This window comes from Chaetomium strumarium, assembly GCF_033439665.1.
Source record: "Chaetomium strumarium strain CBS 333.67 chromosome Unknown B0T15scaffold_2, whole genome shotgun sequence".
NCBI lineage: Eukaryota > Fungi > Ascomycota > Sordariomycetes > Sordariales > Chaetomiaceae > Chaetomium > Chaetomium strumarium.
In genome coordinates this window covers 1,012,340-1,031,140 of record NW_026944430.1, presented here as the reverse complement: position 1 = coordinate 1,031,140, position 18,801 = coordinate 1,012,340, and the positions used below count along the sequence as shown (strand labels likewise).

The following is an 18,801-nucleotide window of genomic DNA, read 5'->3' as shown; positions in this document are numbered from 1 at the left end:
CAGAGACGACTCGGAAGAAGCAAACGTCTAGCGGGTCCGTGGTCCTCAATTAACTAAGTAATTTCATCAACCAAACCTGGGTATCATTCGTTCCTCTAAAACGCTCGCGGCCAGCCTATCTCGATACAGTGCCTCCGGGCAGATGACCCGGATCCCCCAGTTTATTTGTACGCCAGCCGACCCTTTCAGACATTCGTCCACCCAGCTGCCACTATTACTCTCTCCACCTCGAGACGAAGATCTCTGATAAAGTCTGCCTGCCAACCTTCTCCTTCATCCCACCCGCCAACTGGATTCAACACCTTCCACGCGTGACATCTTGCGGCAGGAGTTACGCCTAGGGGGAAGCGGCCGTGCCGAGATGCAAGTTTATCGTTTGGTGAGTCCATAGAATTCCATACAACGCCGCGAAGCGCGGAAAGCGCATGTTGAATAGAATACTAGGCGATCCCGGCATTCACTTAACGACAGCTTTAGGTGAACTTGGTGTGGATAATGTCGGGATTCTCGTGCCAGTCGTCAATGCTGACCCACATCTATGGGGATCTTATTAGCGAAGGCGTCCGTGGCTAAGATGAAGAGGGACTGACCTTTCTGAATGTACTGAGACCAGCAAGAATGCTTCCGCCGATCCACGTCGAGTATTTGCGCTCTGGAGGGGCAAAGATCTTTATCCTCATGTCCTTGACCGCGACACGTTGCACCTCGGACAGCAACCGGTCGCCGAAGCCCTTGGTGAGGGTGCTGCCGCCGGAGAGCACAATGTTGGAATACAGGTCCTTTCGCAGGTCGAGATCTGTCCTGTTGATCGAGTCGACCACAATCTGATGCACGCCGGGGTACTCGAGGCCAATGATTTCCGGGTCAAAGAGGATCTCTGGCGCACGGAACCGTTCTGCCCCGATCTGTTGTGTCATGTCAGTGCTCCGCGTCGCCAGAAGAAAAGGACAAGAAGGAGCAGTGGGCGTACCTTGAGCTTGTTCCCATCCGGCAACACATACTCGGCGATTTTGCTTTGGTCCAGTTTGGCAGCCGCCCACTCCTTCTCCTCCTTGCGTGGATCCCTGGCGACGTAGGTGACCGCCTCTTTTATCAGCCGAACCACCTCCTTCTCGGCGCTTGTATGGAACACGTAGCCGCTCTTGCGGAGCAGCGTTTGTAGGTACTCGGTCACATCTCGGCCGGCCACGTCGATCCGCCGTATGCTGTTAGGTACTGTAAACCCCTGGTATACTGGCACGGCGTGTGACACGCCGTCGCCGGCGTCCAGTACCACGCCCGTTGTCCGGCCGCTAGCGTACAGGGACAGGACGGCTTGTATGGACGTGTAGAGGGCGGGTACGTTGAAGGTCTCAAAGAGAATTTGGGCGGCTGTGTCGCGGTTGGAACGTGGGTTCAGGGGCGGCTCAGTAAGAAGAACGGGATGCTGCGGCGGGTCAGCCTGGGTTTCGCACTATGGCTTGCCCACCCAGCATGGGATCTGTTACCTCTTCGCTCAGTGTCTTCAACCCCTCGTCATATACATATGCCCAGATCTTCTCCATGTCGTCCCAGTCCGTAACAATGCCGTGCTCGAGGGGGTATCGAATCTTGAGCAGCCCCCGCAGTTCCGTTGCGGCCTTCTGGCCGATGAAGACCTCGCCTTCTAACGCGCCTGCAAGCACACGCAAATGTTTCGGTCTCCCTACCCAGGAGGGAAAATGGCATTTCGGGACATCCTCCCCAGCAAACCCCGCACGGATGGTGCCCGACCCATTATCGAGCACAATGGGCGCGTTGTGGAGTGAGTCTGCCATCTTTGGTTGAGGGGGGCTGAGAAAGGCTATCGGTCCAACATGCAGTTTTCAAGGGCTTTTATTACTCGGGGACCCGGCTGTTCCGTCGGCTAATGCCTTGATCGCCGCACCGATGTAGATGTAGAGGACCTTCCTCGACCTGTCACGCCTCTTGGTTACGTTGCCCGAGGAAGAGCTCGGGTAACCTCGACTGAAGCTTGCCGAGGATTGTCCGATATGTTGAGCAGAGCGCGTTGGAATTGGTGTAAGAGTGCGTGATAGTAACGCGATCGCAAAGTAGCGGAGGTTGCTGCTGTCCGTTGTCCGTTTGGTCCCCTCGGCTGTGGCAGGAGCTGCTGTCCGCGACGCGTTCTTCGAGACGAAAGGGCGTTCGTAGAGGCGCATTCATTGGCGCTCGCACTCTGCCGAGTCTGCCCAATTCAGGTTGTGGATCTAGGACCGCTCTCTGCACAGACCATCAGGGGCTGGATTGAACTTCCAAGTTGATGCCAAGCTCGAATGAGCCGGGAGCTCCTTCCTCACCAAAACTCCCGAGTGGGCACTTCAGTGACTATCGCTCCCTGGGGGGCAGAACTGCATTGGTAGACTCCTAGTCAAGGGCAGATTTATGAGTCCTCTCCAACTTTGCCCGAGCAAGGCAGGACAAGATTCGCCACATACTATAGTATGAGTGCGGTCAGTACCGGCATCAATACGGTCATTGCCAGCATTACTACAGTCAGTCCCAGTATCAGCCTTATCAGGTCGGTCAGTACCACCTTTAATTAGTATGGTCGGTATCTACCTAGTACACCATTCGACGTAGGTTGTCCCAGCGCAAGAACCTCTACTTATCTTGAGCGCTTCAGCCGAGTCTCGAGCTGCACCGTTGCCCCGATGCTTGACGGCCACACCTTGACTAACTCCAGTCCCACGGCATCGAACATCTCCCTGAACTCGTCAAGCGTCTTTTCCTTTCCGCTGATGGACATCAAGTTCAGATCCAGCCAGTACAGCTCCTTCAGATGGCCCGGTTCAACCTTCTCCGGCACCAACATGTCGCAGACGATCAGGCGGGACTCCGGGCCCATGGCTGAGACCGTGTTTCTGAGGATGTCAATGCACACAGACGGGTAGAAGTCGTGGAGCAGCCGCCGCATGAAGTATACATGCGCGTCTGTAGGTAAGTACGAAGGTCAGCCGATCAGCCTCTGACGTTGTCTGTGCAGAGGCATGGCCCGTGCAAGGAGAGGAACTCACTCTTTACCGGCTGTGGTGTGAAGATATCATACGCCATCGGCTCAATGTTCGGGATTTCCTCCGGCTTGAGCGAGTTGATGACGATAGGCAGATCCTGCAGAATCAGTTTGCCGCCAAACGTCCCAGGGATCTCCTCCTGGAGCTTCAGACAAGCTTGGCCACGGCCCCCGGCCACATCAACGAAGAACGGCCGCTCTGGTTCCTTCTCCACTTGCTCCTTGAGCGACTCCCACGGAAACATGCCCGAGATAGGCATGTTCTTCTCAATGATCTGAAGGCACTTGTTCCAGATATCGCGCTGCTCGGCATCCTCATCTATCGCCTCATAGTATGTCTTCCCTTCCTTGCCGATGCTGAAGCAGAACGGCGACTTCTTCAAGTCGTAGATCTCTTCGGGCTGGTGCGTCTTGAAGTACTCGGGAAGCGTCATACACATCTTGTTGAAGCCCATGCAGAGGACGAAGAAGGGCCCCTGGGCATCGAGCTGGTACGCCTGCGAGAGTGCGTTGTGCGCGTACGTGTCGGGGGCGGTTTCGGCGAAGAAGCCGGAGACGATGGCTGCTCGCATCAAACGCTGAATGGCCGACACATCCATGTTCATCTCGACGGCAAGCTCCCTGGCCGTGATGGTGCCCTCGTTCGGGACCTTCTTGATGGCCCCAGTCATGATCAAAGTGTACATGACGCCAGCAGCGCACATGACTTCCTGCTGCCTCTCCATCACATCGTACGGCGTCTCGAGCAGGCTGCGCACCTTGTCGACGCGTTCGAGCAGGGCGAGGTGCTCGGCCTTCGACGCCCGCGGATGGCGCTTGAGAGCTTCGACGAGCTCTTCAGCGGCTCTGAGCGCAGCGCTTGTGTCCTCCATGGTTTGGTGCTTCAAGGAGATCTGGGGGTTGCAGTCGGGAGGGGGAAGAGGATACCGGACTCAAGTGAGTTTCGTGACGGTCTTATTGAACGGATAGAGAGGCGGAGGAACGCCCCAAATAGTCTAAAGCGCAGCAGCTAAAGCGACCAGGGCCTGCTCGGTGCCTTATCACGCATCCCATTCCTGACTGATGGTCAGTTACCTGGTGGGATTCGCCCTGGCCAAGAGGACCTTAGTGAACAGCGGCCCGCAGGGTTCGCTCCACTGGGCTCCAAGCTCTCGGCATCTGGTGAGACATGACGATAACTTAACCAGGTTGACAGCGATCATGGCCTATGGCAGTCGCGGCACAAGCGAACTGCCACCCTGACCCTTTGGACTTTTCGCTCATCGGGACGGAAATAAAAGCCGTTCTTCAACAAACCTCGTGGAGACCCCGCAGGACAACCCTGGCCGTCCCCTTCTGCGGGGCCACAACCAGGTGTTGCAACGTCTCAGCTGCAAGATGGTGGGAGCCCACCAACCACGGGATAGAACCATTGGGTGGTTGGCCGTCCGTAGTGCATGCTTCGTGCAGACACACGAACTGAGCGCCGACCACAGCACATAGGAGCCGGACCCGCGCAACCCTCCAGTACCTTACCATCTCATACCGAACAACCTGGAAGGCGTCATGACGCTCGTGGTCAGCGTATCAACCCGTGCCGGGCACCACACACCTCGACAACAGACACAAGCCACCACCGTGTTGATAAAGCCAAGGAGCCAGTCGGCTGTCTGAGGAATCCGGCTCCCCGCGCAAAGGCCCGCAAGCCGTAGTTGTACCTGCACCTACCTACTGTGGTACTGTAGCAAGAACAGCATTGTCGAATCAGCATCTGCATTCGCACATCTGGTGCGCTCGCCTGCATGTTGAAGTCGATAGATGATGTGACTGCTGCTCAACGTTATGAAAACAGGTGGCTTGATGCTGCCAGGGGGTAAGATTCTGAACGCGTCTCGTCTCATGTCCATACCCTCTTTTGCGATGGAATGCTGGCCACTTGTATGTACGCTGCTCTTGATTGCGTGCGTTCTCACCTACACTACCTTGCCTTACCTACATTACAGGTACCTATGTAGCGTGTGGGCTCGCCTCGGGTCGTCGATAGGTGTCCGCTCATTCTCCGCGCTAGCGGGATTCAGCTACCCCTGCCGAAGAGCTAGGGAGGTCGGCTTGTTTTCCGCTTTGTCACTCAACTCGCTCAGTGGGCCATGGCCCCCCCGGAACGTCCGACTAACGTACATACCGACGGCGGACCGGTTACGGGAGGAGCCTATAATAGCGCTCATAACATTTTAGGCTATACCACCTAACTAAGAGTGGCAGGAGCTCCCATCCGTGGCTCACTGCTGCCGACACGGAAGAGTCTCCGCGACCAACTCCAATCTCGCGAACTATCTTTCACCTCAAGAAACCCCGTCTCCACCGTTTTTTCGCTCGACGAGTAACTAGCGTGACTCCTCCGGGGCGCCCAAGGACGCTGGAATCATAATGGCCAACCCGCAGCAGCAAGATCCGATTACCCCTGACGATGTAAGTTGTATGAAGACGCAGTCGAGTGTTGACCGACATGGTGCATCACCACCCACCCAAACCAAAGCAATGGACTGACCGAATGCGCTAGGCCTGGGATGGTTGGGACGACGAGGTGTGTGTGTTTTTCTCTGTCTGTTCCCGACGTAAAACGTGTTCGTCCACCAACCGAAACATGACTCGCTGCACAGGGCGCTGAGGTGATGAGTTCCGGGACGTCATTGACGTCCATCACCTCGTCGATTCTTCGGGGCAAGGTCGAAGATGGGCGTGTATATGCCGTCTACGGCAAACAAGGTATGTCTCCCTCTTACCTTGGCCACAGCGGGCGCCCTGTTGGATGGGAATACACGTGCACAGAGTCTCACACCAGCCAGAATACGGGATGCCGATGGACGACGCGGAACTCGATAGAATTGGTCAGTGTTCTCTAGTATATTTACCTTCTTTGTGGTCATCAGGCCGGGACGGAGACGTGGCTCGCGAGGCCGTGATTAACGCCAGACCGGACCGGAGTGATGATGGAGACTGCTCCAAGAGGAGGAGGTAAGACCCGCGGCTCTGACAATTGGATGCGTGCAGATATGTGCCACGCAAAGTACTACGCATTACTCGAGAAGAAGCGCTTCATTGCCCCGATCACAGAAAATCCTCAGAAGATCCTAGATCTGGGTTGCGGAACAGGTAGGTTTATTTTCTGTTTCACACCGCATGGCGTGCGCGGTTAGGCTTGGTAACTACTAGTACCGCACTTCCCCCTGCTGACTCATGTCTCAGGAATATGGTCGATTGATGTCGCCGATATGTATCCCTCGGCCGATGTAAGCATTCTCCATGCCTAAAGTCGTGACTGGCCACGTAGTCTAACATGGTGGCGAGGTTCTGGGAGTTGATATTGCGCCTACACAGCCAGAATGGTAAGAGGACTCGGAGTTGTGGCACAGGAATGTATATTGTATGGAGTCTCCTGAAGCTGACAATGGAATTCTCAGGGTACCGCCAAACTGCCGCTTTGAACTCGACGACATCGAGCAAGACTGGGACCGCAAAGAGAACTCGTTCGACTTCATTTTCGCCCGCGACCTCATTCTTGCCATCCGGAACTGGCCCCGGTTGATAGACCAGATCTACACGTATGTGCTTGTACATATTGAATCCCATTTCCATTCTCCGAGCAATCCACTAACTGGCTTCCAAGACACCTCAAACCCGGCGGCTGGGCCGAGCTGCACTGCGTGACGGGCGTCCTGGGCTGCGACGACGGCACGCTCACCGACGACAGCCCGATGAAGAAGCTGTCGGACGCGCTGTACGACAGCACGCAGAGCTTCGGCACGCCCATCGACGACCCGACCCGGTGGAAGCGCTGGCTGGAGGAGCGCGGCTTCGAGGACGTCACCGAGGTCGTCTACAAGATGCCGTGCAGCCCGTGGCCCAAGGACGAGCGGCTCAAGTTCATCGGCGCCTTCGAGCTCGAGAACCTGCTGTACGGCCTGAGCGGCATGGTCACGCGGCTGTTCTGCAAGGGCCTGAACTGGACGCCCGAGGAGGTGCAGGTCTTTCTGGTGGACGTGCGGAAGGAGTTGAAGCGGCGGGATTTGCATGTTTACTGGCCATAGTGAGTTTTCTCTTTGCTTTTTCTTGTTTCTCCGGTTCCTTGCTTTTATTCCTTCCCCAAGGAAGGCTAGATACTACTACTGTCTGCTGACACCACGGACCTGAAAGCTACGTCGTGTACGGGCGGAAACCCGGTGGCTCAAAGACCGCTGAGAAACCAGTGCCCCAGCCATCAGCGCCCGAGCCAGGGCCGTCATCAACAGCAGGGTAATAGGATGATAGCTGGCACTAAAAAGGAACCCCGGTCGGGGGAGTTTGTTTGCCAGTCTTGCAAGCCGACTGGGTCCATCGCGGAACTCGGGGCATATGTACAAGACAGCGGCAGAGCTTGCGATGCCTTGTCTTGCTTACGACGTACAAGCACATATGGATATCCACCTTTCTGTCAACTACTTATTGTAATGATACCTCTCTCTCTCTCTTTCCAATCTATCCAAAACCAAATATATTGCTCTATGGCAGTCCGTGGTCTTTAGCCGCGTTGAATAGAATCGGATATCCAAAACCCCCCTTTAGAATGCTCCACCATATCCAAAAACGCCGAAGAAGCAAATGCAGTACTGGGTAGTGTAGTATGTACGTAGGTATGTATCTCGACCAACCCTTCCCGGATTCTTAACACCCTCCGATCCGTGATTTAGATATTCCCATCCAGCATAAGTCTAGCTGCATACGGCCACCCAAGCAGCGTGAGGCCCAGAGGGAAGTACCTGTTCATTCATCCGCAATTAGCATCATACTGAATCCCTCACAGATATAGATCTGTGTGCGAGCCATTCGAGATCGGTAAAAAGGGAAAGGAATGCATCAGGCGGTTGCAGGGCACCTCGGAGAACATGGAACGGAACGGGAACGGGAACGGAAATGGAAACGGAGAAAACGTACACCATAGCCTGCGCCCCAGCTCTCCGGACCAGCCTGCTATAGTCGGCCGGCTGCGGCTTGCTGGCCACGGGCAGGCGCTGGAAGGGATGCGGCTCGAACTGGCGGGCGAAGCTCCGCAGGTTTTGCATGAGGGAGAAGTTTGCCCGTTGTTGGGGGCCCGCTCGGCGGGCGAGCACTTGGAGGGTTGGGCGGGCGGCGGCGCGGGCGAACATCTTATTTTGTTGTGATATTGGGCGAGGAAAAGGGGCGTGTGGTGCGATCTTGGTTGGAAGGTGAGGTGAGAAGCGAGAAGCTCGAGAGATCTCAGCGGGGGGGGGGGGGGGGGTTGGTTCAGGTTGGAGTGGAGAGTTTGAACCCCCGGATTTGTATTGTACAACAGAGATAAGGAAGATGATTGAGTAGAGTTGATTGCAGGCGTTGGTAGCCAAGGTTGATGATGCTGATGCTGGTGCTGGGCTGAGCGACAACACCACCCATCCAGGGCACACACATCACATCTTATAACAAAGTCGAGCCCGACAGCTTCCAACCGAGATATCCCGCAGCTGCTTCCTTCGCCTCTTCTTTTCCCGACTAAGATCTTCTCCATCTGACCACCGCGAGCACGCTCCCATACCAACGCGCCGGGTCTTGTTCGTCCTCCTTCCCCAGCATCTCACATGGCGGGAGCAGGCGGACCCCCCCGCGGCCTAGTTTCGGGGCGCAATACGGCGCGGAGAGGCCAAAGGGAAAAAGAAAAGGACAAATCAAGCAGGAGATCACGCCAAATCGCCTGGAAAGCATCCCATCGCAGGCCGATGCTTATAGGCGTCCAACCAATGGGCGGTGGCCATGACTGAAGGTAGCCGGCGCGGTGGCACGATTCTGGATCGAGTTGTGAGGCTCGTGGGCTGATCGAGGCTTGGGTACCCGGGGACCTGGGCCAGGCTCCACCCGACGTCGGGGCCGCCCGTGGTTTGATTAGTTAGGAGGGCAGCGATTGGTCAATCTCGGCAGGGGCTTCTTGTTGTGGGGCTACTGTGGTAGGTACTCCGTAAATCCGGTGCCTTCCTCCAAGTTTCCAGGTTGCTTCACTGTCTCCTGTTTTGAAGCAGGTGTGTAAGTAACCCGACTTTGACAGTTTTGTGGTCTCCCGATCGGATCTGGCTGTCGGGAACTTGCATTGCCGGGCCGGAGAAAGCATATCAAGGGCCATCCGGTTGAGCCTCCGCTGTTCAACATGCACGCGACAATCTGAATGGTAGAAATAAAAAAGCGACGGAGAACAACGAAAATGGGGTATCACGATTATATTTCTAGTCCCATCCCCCGGTCAAACAAGCCTACGCCCTGATCACCTGCGTGCCCTCGGCCGGCTCCAGCACCTTCCAGTTACACACAATCTTGTTCTCCTCGAACTTGGCGATGATGCGGTCGGCAATCTCGCCAAAGTGGCCCGTGGCCAGCGCCAGGATGGTCGGCCCGGCGCCGGACAGGCAGACGCCCAGCAGGCCCGGCTGTGTGGCGGGCGTCATGGACTCGACGATCTCCGTCAGGCCCGGGATCAGCGTCTGCCGGTACGGCTGGTGCAACTTGTCTTGCATGGCTAGGTAGATGAGCTCCGGGTCCGGCGGGGACTGGCCGAGCGCGACGGGGAGCAGAGCTATTCTTTGGAGGTTGAAGGTCTGGTTTCGTGCCGTTTTAGTATTGCGCCGGTTCCGATCTAGAAAGGCCATGCATGGATCTGAGGTATTAAGGTAGTAAAGTAGTAGTACTCACCACGTCTGGACGAGGATATTGCAGCGGGAGAACCTCGCGTGCCTTGGCCGTGGGAACCTCAAACTCAGGAATGATGGCGACAGCCTTGATCTCGGGCGCCCAAGGGAACTTGATGTGGTGGCCGATGCCGTGTGGTGGCGCCGGCGGCTTCGCACCGGTGTCGACACCGCCGGCTGGTGCAGGAAGCACCTCGCTCAGGGGGATCTCCACGCGCGCCACATCCTCCGGGGCCAGCGGCTTCAGGTAGGTGCCGACAAAGCCGCCGAAGAGTGCAGCGCCGACGTTATCCGGGTGACGCTCTTATTTTCATCCATCCCGGGTTAGTCATGGGCTAGATAAAGACCAACCATGTACATGTACATGTACATGTAAATGGGGAGAAAACAGACTCACCGATCATCAAGCAGAAATCAAACAGGCGCTCAGGAGTGAGATGATGCAGACCACCGCATTCCTTGCCCAGCATGACACCGGCCACGACGGCCGCACCGGACGACCCGAGTCCCCTGCCGAGCGGGATGGGGTTCTTGATGTGCACGTGCGTCTCGACGGGGAAGCTGCGCTGGTCGTGGCAGCGCAGCACGTACAGGGCCACGCGCGTGAGCAGGTTGACCTGCGGGTCGAGGCTGATCTCGTCGGTGCCCTCCCCCTCGCCCTCGTACGTGATCCGGCAGTTGAGCGGGTGCTCCGACTTGGTCTTGGTGCGGTCGATGGTGACCTGCAGCTCCAAGTACATGGACAGCGCCAGGCCGATGACGTCGAAGCCCGGGCCGATGTTGGCGCTTGAGCAGGGGGTTTTGATGGTGAAGGACTCGGTAGCGGACGCCATGGTTGGCGGTTGGTTGTGTCACTTCAACTTGAACTCGGCAGAAAATTCGTCCTTTCTCTTATTGTCCCATATAAATAAGTTATCGGGTTCGACGTGAGAGCTGGGCAAGTTGAATCAACGTGAGGGCGTGACTTCCAAATCGACACATCGACTCATTTACTGTGTTTATGAGTTGCGTAGAATGAGCGGTGCTCAAGACGACTCACCCCCGGGGCTAATAATTCGATTTTTGCTGGATCGGGCCACCGATCGCGGAGCGGGGGCAGACAAGCCGGTCCACCCGGTCGAGCACGCCCGAGGCCCCCACAGCGGCTACGACCGGGAGGCGTCGACCCCCCCCGAGACCGATGCTCAAATTGGGTGCATCCCGCACTGCCCACCCCGAAGTTCGAGTAACAGACGAAGCTAGCAATAGTGTCATGAGAAAAGTTGAGAACACATGTTTCCGTGACGCCTTGGAGTGTATGTACAATGGATGTATGTACCTATGTATGTATTGCACCCCACTCATCTGAGGAGTTGAGAAACGAGTATCTCGCTGAACATATCTAACCGAGCGACAAATCAAACCTAGTAATTATAATCATCCCCTATATGTCACACCGGCGAACTCAGTCCCTATTCCGAACAAAGACATAAGTTAAGGCAGTATAAACGGTCAGAACGGCTCTGAGGGAAGGTTGCCAACATGTCCCCCAGAAACCCGCTAACATATCCCCCACGCCAAAATCCCAAATTGTTTTGGAAACTCTGCGAAACGGGGATCAAAGGTCTACATAGCGGTAAACATCAGAACGTTGTACACACAGTATCAGCATATCTACCAGAAGCACAAGCATTATGCGAGAGGACTCGGGAGCATTCCTTTGTATCATCACATAATCGTAACCCAACAAATGGTATAGAGTCAGAGCAAACAGTTTTTGCTTACGGCCCCTTTTCCCTCCGGAGTCAATCAAAACGACACCAGCTCTCTCAAGGCCTCCTCGTCTGTCTGTATGTACCCCCGGCTTCCCAACCATTTCTCCCAACCCCCTCTCTCCAAGTTAATGTGAATCATTAACGGCATTTCCCAACGGCATAAGCTACCTCTACGCTCCTCTTAGAAGAGATACCCATAACCAAAACACACGAGGTAAGAGGAAAAACAGCCCAGCTAGATCCAAACCCATCATTCCTGAGCAGGAGGTAGATAATAAAAAAGTCTAGGTAGTCATATAAAAATCAGACCCCAGCAATAACACACACAGATACACACACGCACAGAGAGAACCTAAACATCCATTCGTTCAGTCATTCATTCCACCCCCGCCCCACCCCTTAGCACCCCAGAAATAACCCCCGTGCTTCCATTCCATCCCATCCATCCACTTCCCAAGCCAAAAAACGTCCGCCGAATATTGTAGGCAGCCACACCAAGCTCTTCCGCCCTCTCCCGCCTAACCCGCTTTCCCGCCAACTCAAGATTACCTAGATACGGTACGTGGGGATGCTTCGTACGTCAAAGAACCCAATACAGGAATATATCGGGGGTGAAAAGTGGTAAGAGAGTAGAGAGGAAGTCGGCCCAGACCAGCCGGCAGCCTGGACCACATCGCATCCCATGTGAATTCACCCAAAAATCCAATGCCATGAAAAATTTCTTTACCGACACCTCGGAGGCATCGGCTCTGGTGCCTACAGGGTGGTGCTGGTGGCGGTGGTGGAGGTAGCTTTCACCTAGAAAGTCTCCGTCTCCTGCGAGGCCATGGTGCCAAAAGTATCTGAAAAGTTTCACAGGGTGTCAGCAATCCTCCTTCAAGACCCCACCCTGAACAAATAAAGAAAAAGCTAACCTCGTTTCCGCCGCTCATCCTCGCCCTGCGCCCCCGCCGCCAGGGGTGACGGGCTACTCCTCCCCATGCCCTTGGTAGGCGTCATGGGCCTCGGCCCGCTCGGCCGCCTGCTGACGCCGTCGCGGCCCAGGGCGCCGCTCAGGTTCCTGTTCTCCAGGCGCGGGCTACTATTGCCGCCCGTGGCCGTCCCCGTCGTCCCGTGGCTGATGTAGCTTGCCGTCGGCGCGCCGTGGGTCATGGTCCCGTACCCGCTCTCGACGCTGTGGTGAGGCAGCGGGCTGCCCGGCTGCTGGTGCTGCAGCTTGCTGAGCCGCTTGTTCTGCGGCGGGGTGGCGTGCCTCATCATTTGGCTCGGGCTTGAAGGGGGCTGCTGCTGTGGTGGCTGGTCAAGTGCCTCCTTGGGCGGGCGCGGTGGCGGGCCGCCGGCCGTAGGCGTCATGTTTGCCGGTCCCGGGGAGGACGAGGTCCAGTGCTGCTGGTAGTGGTGGTCACCGCCCGCCGAGCCGTAGCTGTCGGTGTGCTGGTGCTGGCCGAACCTGTTGAGGCTGGTTGCCGAGCCGGCCCAGTCTGCGGACTTGGGGCTCAAGGGCGAGTCGAATCCAAGAGCTTGGGATTCGAGCGCTGCCTTGAAGCGCTCTGTCTGGCCCTGCCGGGGCTGGGGGTGCACCAGGTTCAGCGAGTCGCGGTGGGCCTTGTATTTGGCCTCCTCGGGCGTCATGTTCATGCTGACCCAGTTAGGATCAGTCTGCGAGGACTGCATGTGCCCGTACATCATCCCTTCGTGGTCCTCGTGGTAGCCGTGCTGGGCCAGGTCAGTCTCCGAGAATCCCGTGTGGAGCTTGTCGCTCTCGATGGGCTGCGGAGCCGAGAACTGGTAGTTGTCCTGATAGTGGTCCAGGGAGCCCGAGCGAGAAGCTCCGGTGGGGAAGTTGGCGTTCTCGTCTCTGCTGGATTGCTTGCTGTGCCCGGACTCCGGGACACCGCTCGACGCCGTCGTTTCCGACCACCGCGAGATTCTGGGAATGCGGAACCAGCTTGATCTCCCGGACTTGCGCTTCTTGCTCTCTTCAGTTCGGGGAGTGTTCTCATTGCTCATCGAGTGCTGCGTTTGTGCAGCAGCGCCAGGCGGGGTCGCCAACGGCACCGAGCCGCCGCGTTGCTCGTGAGCGGCAGGCGTCATCATATGGAGCTCGTCGTCCCTTCGGCCGTGGTCGTAATCCTCCTCGTTATCCTCGGGCACGGTGCTTATCCTGTGAGCAGAGACCTTGCGGTTGTCGTAGCCCTGCTTGACCGACGTCCCGCGGGATTGGATCGAGAGATAGCCAGACTGCGACGCATGGCTGGTGGTGGAAGTGCCGGCATGGCCTTCGGGTTCGTAACCGTGATCTTGCTCGTCCTGAACCTCGGGCTGGAGGTGGTCGTACGACTGCTCGCCGAGCAGCTGCTGGCTCTGGTTCCCCTGCATATTGCCCGGCGCCGTCTGGGCCTTGAGCACGTCCACCTCGTTCAGGAGCTGCATGAGCATATCCTCGATCCGGCCGAGGTCGTTTGCGCCCTTGGCACTCAACCCCTTCAGCGCACGCCGGAAGATGCTCCTCTTCTTGGCGGTGACGTCGTCACCGTTGATGGTGCCGGCCTGCGAGCCACCCTGGATGGAGTGCCGAGCGCTGCCGGGGTAGGGGCGCGGGCCGTTGATGGCACGCTGGACGGACTTCTCGGTGTTGTCCTTGACCTCGGTGATGATGACATCCTCGGTGTCGGCAAGCAGCCGCTTGAGATCCTCAAAGTTATTGCGCATCTCGGTAGCGGAACGGACGAGCGTGACCAGGATCTCGGTATCCCGTGCACTGCGCTGGGCATCTCGGACCATCAACTGCAGGCGTTGTTAGCATCTTGCAGCACCCCCCAGGAATACGAATTCGAGAACTCACGTGTTGCATCAAGGCGATGATATCCTTGGACTCAATCCGCTCAATGCCTGTGCCGGTCGCGGCGTCATACATCGGGGTTCCCATCCCCTGCGACATACCGCTGAGGTGTCTGCTGTGGTTCGAGGTGAAGAACGGATCCTCAACACCCTGACCACCGGGCCCGGAGGTCATGCTGAAATCGACGCCTTTACCCTTCGGCACCTGGATGTCTGGCGTCTTGTTGGGGCCCTGCGAGATGTAGCCCTCGTCGAGAACCTTGTGCCCTAGTGGGCTGCGGGTGCCGTACAGATCGCCGTAGCCCGAGTTGTCGAAGCCCTGGCCGCCCAGGAAAGTATTGTTGATGCCCGGAAGGTTGGCGATGGGACTGGATCCTTCGTACGGGTTGGTGACAATTGTGTCACGCTTGTTGTCCTCTGCGTCGCGGTACCACTCATCATGCTCCTGGCTCGGCTGGCGGCTGTGACTCTGAGCAGCCGCCATGCCCACAGCTGCGCCGACTGCAGCTGCTGCACCGGCGACGCCGGCAAGGTCCTGCCCACTCCTCTGCTGCTTTGGCGTCCCGTCCAGGTGCTGGTAATCCACGTCGTCCTCTCGGCGCTGGGGATGTTGCCGAGGCGTCGCATCTCCCCCCCAGTGCTCCTCCTCCTCGTCGCGGCCGCCGTGACCGTCGAGAAGAGAGGGGTTGGTCAGCAAGTCGTCGTCCTGCCAGTCTCCTATTTCCGGCAGAGGATCGTTCGGGTCGGGCATGCTGCTGAAGCCCAGCTTCGGCTTCTCCGCGTTGTTGGCCAGCCCCTCAGCGCTCGCAGTGTCGATACCCGGGCGCGGCCCGTTCTTCGTACGCTCCTTGAAAGACTTGTTGCGCTGCACACCGGCTCCTTGGAACTCGACATCGTCATCCGAGACGACCTCCTGCTGCGCTTGGGCATGCTTGGCCCGGAGGACCGCGGCCGCGGCACCGACTGCGGCGCTGGTGATGGCCGCCTCGGACACGGTCGGCGACTGCCGGTAACTAGTCTGAGGCACCTTCCGGCCATACTCGTCGAGCTCATACTGGACGAACTCGCGAGACTGTTGGCTCCTGGCGGACGGAGTCTGTGCCCGCTCCTCCGCATACTCGCGCTGACTTGCCACGGACCGCTTTGTCGGGGTGCCCGGATCGCGGGACTGCTCCTCCTCGAGCGTTGCCATCGATTCCCGTCCGTTGTAAGCCTGGTTCCCTACCGCGCTGGAGGCGGTTGTCAGGGCAGAACCCTCGAGCATCGATCCGTCAACAAGAGATGCCACGTTTGACTCAACGCCGGGCGGGTGCACGAAATCTGGGTTCATGGCCACGGCCCGAACAGCTTGTCCGGATGTGATTCGGTCAACCTCGCTGCCGGGCGGGCTCACAGCATCCCCCTGATCCACGACTGAGCTTAGCCCGCTTCGTTCATCCTCGACAAGTTCGTGGCTTGGCCGCGAGTGCATTGACCCGTCTTGCCGCGGCGACCTCTCTGCTGAGGACACGGATTCGTTGGTGCGGTGAGTACCCCCCGACCCGCGATTTGGTCCTTCGCTGCCGGCATCCGTGTAGCCTGATACACTTGGGATCGGACTCAAACCCCGTCGCTCGGGCTGATAAGGAACGTACTTCAGCGGGGGAGGAACGTCCTGAGTGCTGTAGTAGTCGTAGGGACTCTCGGGCGCATACGCCGGCATGTCACCGTTATCCTCATACTCCTCGTCCTCCTGGTACTGTTTGGAGAGACGCGAAGGGACTTTCTTGCCATTGTCATCAATGACGTATTCATCCCACTGCCCGGTCCGTTGATTGGGCAATGCTTTGAGGTCTCCGTGCGAGACGTTGGCGTGCTGAGTGCCCAAGGCCTGCAGGGTGGTGGCGGGAGTCCTGGTTGGTGTAGATGTCGTCGATGGTACAGACAACTGATCCTGCGAGAGACCGCGGCCCGGAGCCACTTCTTCAGTGGCCGAGTGCGGACGATCCGTTTCGGCCGATAGGATGGATGCCCGTGTCACATCCGAGGCGTTCACCTCGCTCATCAAGGGCATTGGGAGCACCGGGGGCCCGAGCTCGGATTCTTCGTCCTCGAGAGCATGGTCGGACCCGCGACTCCGCATCTCAGCCCTCCGCCGCCTCCTGGAGCGGTGCTTGTCGTCCGAAGGGGACTGGAACACCTCATGTGCAGCGACGGCCGCCGCGCCCATAGCCGCACCAGCAACAGCAGCCTTGAGACGGTCGTTACTGCGGGTCGGAGTGTCTTCGATGACATGGTCGTCTTCGATCGAGTCGTGACTGAGAGCGCTGCTGTCGTCGAAGTCATTACGCGCCTCGCGATCCCGGCTCTCTTTGCTCCTCATGCTGTCTCGCTGTGTTACCATCTTCTTGTCAGTAGCGCCGGATCGCCGTTTATCACTCGCGAGGTCATCCCTTGAGACGGTCGTTGTACTGGACGTGGTCGAATCGCGGCGAGTCTTGCGACTGCTCTGCTCCCTCTTCAGGGCGTTGAGCTCTGGCAAGATGAGACGGCGGATGGCATCCTCGACCGTCTCGAGCAGCTTTGGGTTGTTAATAGATGATGCCTTGGAGGCCCCTGACCGGATAGAGTGTTGATCCACCGACCGATGACTTGGAGCCAAGGCTGATGACACGACGCTAGAATCGGCCGCGGAGACAACAGACTCGCTGTAGCCTTTGGATCGCCTGCGAGGAGATTTCGCACGCTCGGCATACTTATCCTCCTTCGCAACACTGCTAGCCCGGCTTTTGCTAGATCTATGCCTGCGATCCCTCTCCTTCTCCTTCTCCTTCTCTCTGTCCCTGTCCCGAGTTTTAGACACGCTCACTCTGTCCCTTTCACGCTCATCACGGCTCTTGCTCCGGACCCTGTCGGCGGCGGCCGCGGCGCCCAAGCCAGCGGCAGCACCAAGGAGATAATCACCGGTCCGAGACATCTCGGGACTCCTACTCCCCGTACTCTTCACGTCGGACATGCCGAACGATGTTGCCGGTCCCGATCCGTCAAGAAAGCTGTCGGCCGGGATAGCGGAAATCTCACTCGCGGTGCCATGATAGCTGACCTTGCTGTCGGCGGCTGGAATCAACGGACTCGCTGGCCGGCGGCGGCGTACGTTGCCACTCCGGTCGATTTCAATGTCGATGGGGTTGCGGCTGACGGTGCTCTCCTCCGTTGCCGAAGCATACGAACCGGCGTCCTCCATATCCCCGCTGACCGCCGAAAGCCCTTCAACTTCGCTGCGCGTAGGGCCACCGGTAGGCACCGACCGGCGGCTGGCGCTGCTTTTCCTCGATTTTGTCTGCGTAATCTGGATGCGGTCCCGGTCCGATCCGCCCTTGGACTTGGTCTTACTGCTCGGTGTAAGCCGGACGCGGACGCTCGGCTTACGCTGGTCGGTGGCACCAGATGCGCTGCTCGCCTTGCCGCCTTCAAAGTATTCTATGAGCAGTGACGTCTGAGACCTGCTGGCGCGGTGGCCTGTCTTGATGGTGACGGGTGTGCCGTCGTCCGGAAGCGAGTAGGACGATTTCTCGTCGCCGGACTTGGACAATTCGGTCCCCACGTCGCTCAGAGGGGCGCTTAAGAGCGTCGAGTTGGTCTCGGTGGGGGCGGGGAGCGGCGGAGGAGCGGATCTTTTTTGGCCTTCGACCCCCATGGTTGTGTTCAGACCCAGCGGGCAGCGATGTGTTGGTTAGGTGTCAGCAACCCCTTGTCCTTCGTCCAATTAGTCCCTTCCACGGAGTCCTTCGCCGACAATTCAGAGGCAAGGTGGAGCCGGAGTCGACAAGCGAGCAATCAGTCGGAAAAGCCGAAACTACTGTACTGGAGAACAATTAAATCGACTGGCTCCCGGTCAGGCGGACATCAGGTGCGCGAAAGTCTGTGGAGGGCGAGGGGAATGTCAGCCGGCACTGCTCCCATACCCAAGGGCGGGCTTCGACGAGAGGTTGAACACAGCCGGTCAACACAGCCGGTCCGCTGGTGAAACAAGCAGAGAAAATGCGCCCGAAGAAGCCGCGGTAGTAGAAGGGGAGTAGTGATGGTTGTATGCACGTACGTACAGCAACGGAAGCACGAAACAATGGGAAAAAGGTGGCCTGTAAAAAAGCGAGAGGCGGCGCAAGACGGGTGATGGGGCGTTGTCGAAGCGGCAACTAAGGTCGCGGGCGCAGCGGGGCAGGTCGTAACGTTAACCAGCGCAGGTCCAATCGCAGCGGCCTCGGCTGCTGCAACTCGACGGGGAAACGGGCTGCTGGTGATGCCTCGGGGAGGTCGATCAAGACGTGCGCCGAGCAGTGGTGATGGCCTAGTCCAGTGGCGGATTTGTGATGAGCACAGGCAGAAGAATTGGGCTGAATCTCCCGTTCCGTGGCTTCTCACAGAGACCTCCCGGCCTCCGTCTTGGTCCTCAACGTTTTCGCTGGCGGCCAACCTATGAGAAACTGTGCTA

At 57.8% G+C, this 18,801-nt stretch overlaps 6 protein-coding genes across 6 annotated transcripts; 1 reads left to right on the top strand and 5 right to left on the bottom strand.

Annotated features, from left to right (window-relative positions):
• Positions 1-515: 515 nt before the first annotated feature.
• On the bottom strand, positions 516-2,263 carry B0T15DRAFT_523239 (Actin2-like protein). The gene is made up of 3 exons (XM_062868676.1): positions 1,488-2,263; positions 971-1,426; positions 516-905 (listed from the first exon to the last, which is right to left on the bottom strand). Exons 1-3 carry the CDS (start codon positions 1,794-1,796, stop codon positions 570-572), a joined length of 1,101 nt encoding a protein of 366 aa, XP_062723783.1. The 5' UTR covers positions 1,797-2,263; the 3' UTR covers positions 516-569.
• Positions 2,264-2,298: 35 nt separating this feature from the next.
• Positions 2,299-3,903, bottom strand: B0T15DRAFT_549913 (S-adenosyl-L-methionine-dependent methyltransferase; the record flags this gene model as incomplete). Its single annotated transcript, XM_062870235.1, has 2 exons — positions 2,299-2,952; positions 3,036-3,903. The coding sequence occupies 2 exons, from the start codon at positions 3,901-3,903 to the stop codon at positions 2,627-2,629; spliced, it is 1,194 nt and encodes a 397-aa protein (XP_062723782.1). The 3' UTR covers positions 2,299-2,626.
• A 1,534-nt stretch (positions 3,904-5,437) lies between these two features.
• On the top strand, positions 5,438-7,307 carry B0T15DRAFT_482861 (S-adenosyl-L-methionine-dependent methyltransferase; the record flags this gene model as incomplete). Its single annotated transcript, XM_062866130.1, has 10 exons — positions 5,438-5,479; positions 5,571-5,594; positions 5,671-5,776; positions 5,857-5,898; positions 6,062-6,163; positions 6,257-6,300; positions 6,359-6,396; positions 6,472-6,612; positions 6,678-7,097; positions 7,205-7,307. 10 exons carry the CDS (start codon positions 5,438-5,440, stop codon positions 7,305-7,307), a joined length of 1,062 nt encoding a protein of 353 aa, XP_062723781.1.
• Positions 7,308-7,733: 426 nt separating this feature from the next.
• Positions 7,734-8,193, bottom strand: B0T15DRAFT_490610 (uncharacterized protein; the record flags this gene model as incomplete). The annotated part of the gene is made up of 2 exons (XM_062866694.1): positions 7,734-7,806; positions 7,982-8,193. The coding sequence occupies 2 exons, from the start codon at positions 8,191-8,193 to the stop codon at positions 7,734-7,736; spliced, it is 285 nt and encodes a 94-aa protein (XP_062723780.1).
• Positions 8,194-8,870: 677 nt separating this feature from the next.
• On the bottom strand, positions 8,871-10,788 carry B0T15DRAFT_523219 (GHMP kinase). The gene is made up of 3 exons (XM_062868675.1): positions 10,133-10,788; positions 9,740-10,038; positions 8,871-9,645 (listed from the first exon to the last, which is right to left on the bottom strand). Exons 1-3 carry the CDS (start codon positions 10,566-10,568, stop codon positions 9,304-9,306), a joined length of 1,077 nt encoding a protein of 358 aa, XP_062723779.1. The 5' UTR covers positions 10,569-10,788; the 3' UTR covers positions 8,871-9,303.
• Positions 10,789-12,287: 1,499 nt separating this feature from the next.
• Positions 12,288-18,006, bottom strand: B0T15DRAFT_391282 (uncharacterized protein; the record flags this gene model as incomplete). The annotated part of the gene is made up of 3 exons (XM_062864581.1): positions 12,288-12,331; positions 12,404-14,276; positions 14,335-18,006. The coding sequence occupies 3 exons, from the start codon at positions 18,004-18,006 to the stop codon at positions 12,288-12,290; spliced, it is 5,589 nt and encodes a 1,862-aa protein (XP_062723778.1).
• Between the last annotated feature and the right edge of the window lie 795 nt (positions 18,007-18,801).

What these genes read in the sequence shown, in the direction of transcription:
- B0T15DRAFT_523239 (XM_062868676.1), bottom strand. Translation starts at nt 1,796, where the DNA reads ATGGCAGACTCACTCCACAACGCGCCCATTGTGCTCGATAATGGGTCG. An exon ending in TGAAGACACTGAGCGAAGAG is followed by an intron (nt 1,427 to 1,487) that starts GTAACAGATCCC and finishes GACCCGCCGCAG; the next exon opens with CATCCCGTTCTTCTTACTGA. An exon ending in CGGATGGGAACAAGCTCAAG is followed by an intron (nt 906 to 970) that starts GTACGCCCACTG and finishes ATGACACAACAG; the next exon opens with ATCGGGGCAGAACGGTTCCG.
- B0T15DRAFT_523219 (XM_062868675.1), bottom strand. Translation starts at nt 10,568, where the DNA reads ATGGCGTCCGCTACCGAGTCCTTCACCATCAAAACCCCCTGCTCAAGC. An exon ending in TGATTTCTGCTTGATGATCG is followed by an intron (nt 10,039 to 10,132) that starts GTGAGTCTGTTT and finishes GATGAAAATAAG; the next exon opens with AGCGTCACCCGGATAACGTC. An exon ending in AATATCCTCGTCCAGACGTG is followed by an intron (nt 9,646 to 9,739) that starts GTGAGTACTACT and finishes GCACGAAACCAG; the next exon opens with ACCTTCAACCTCCAAAGAAT.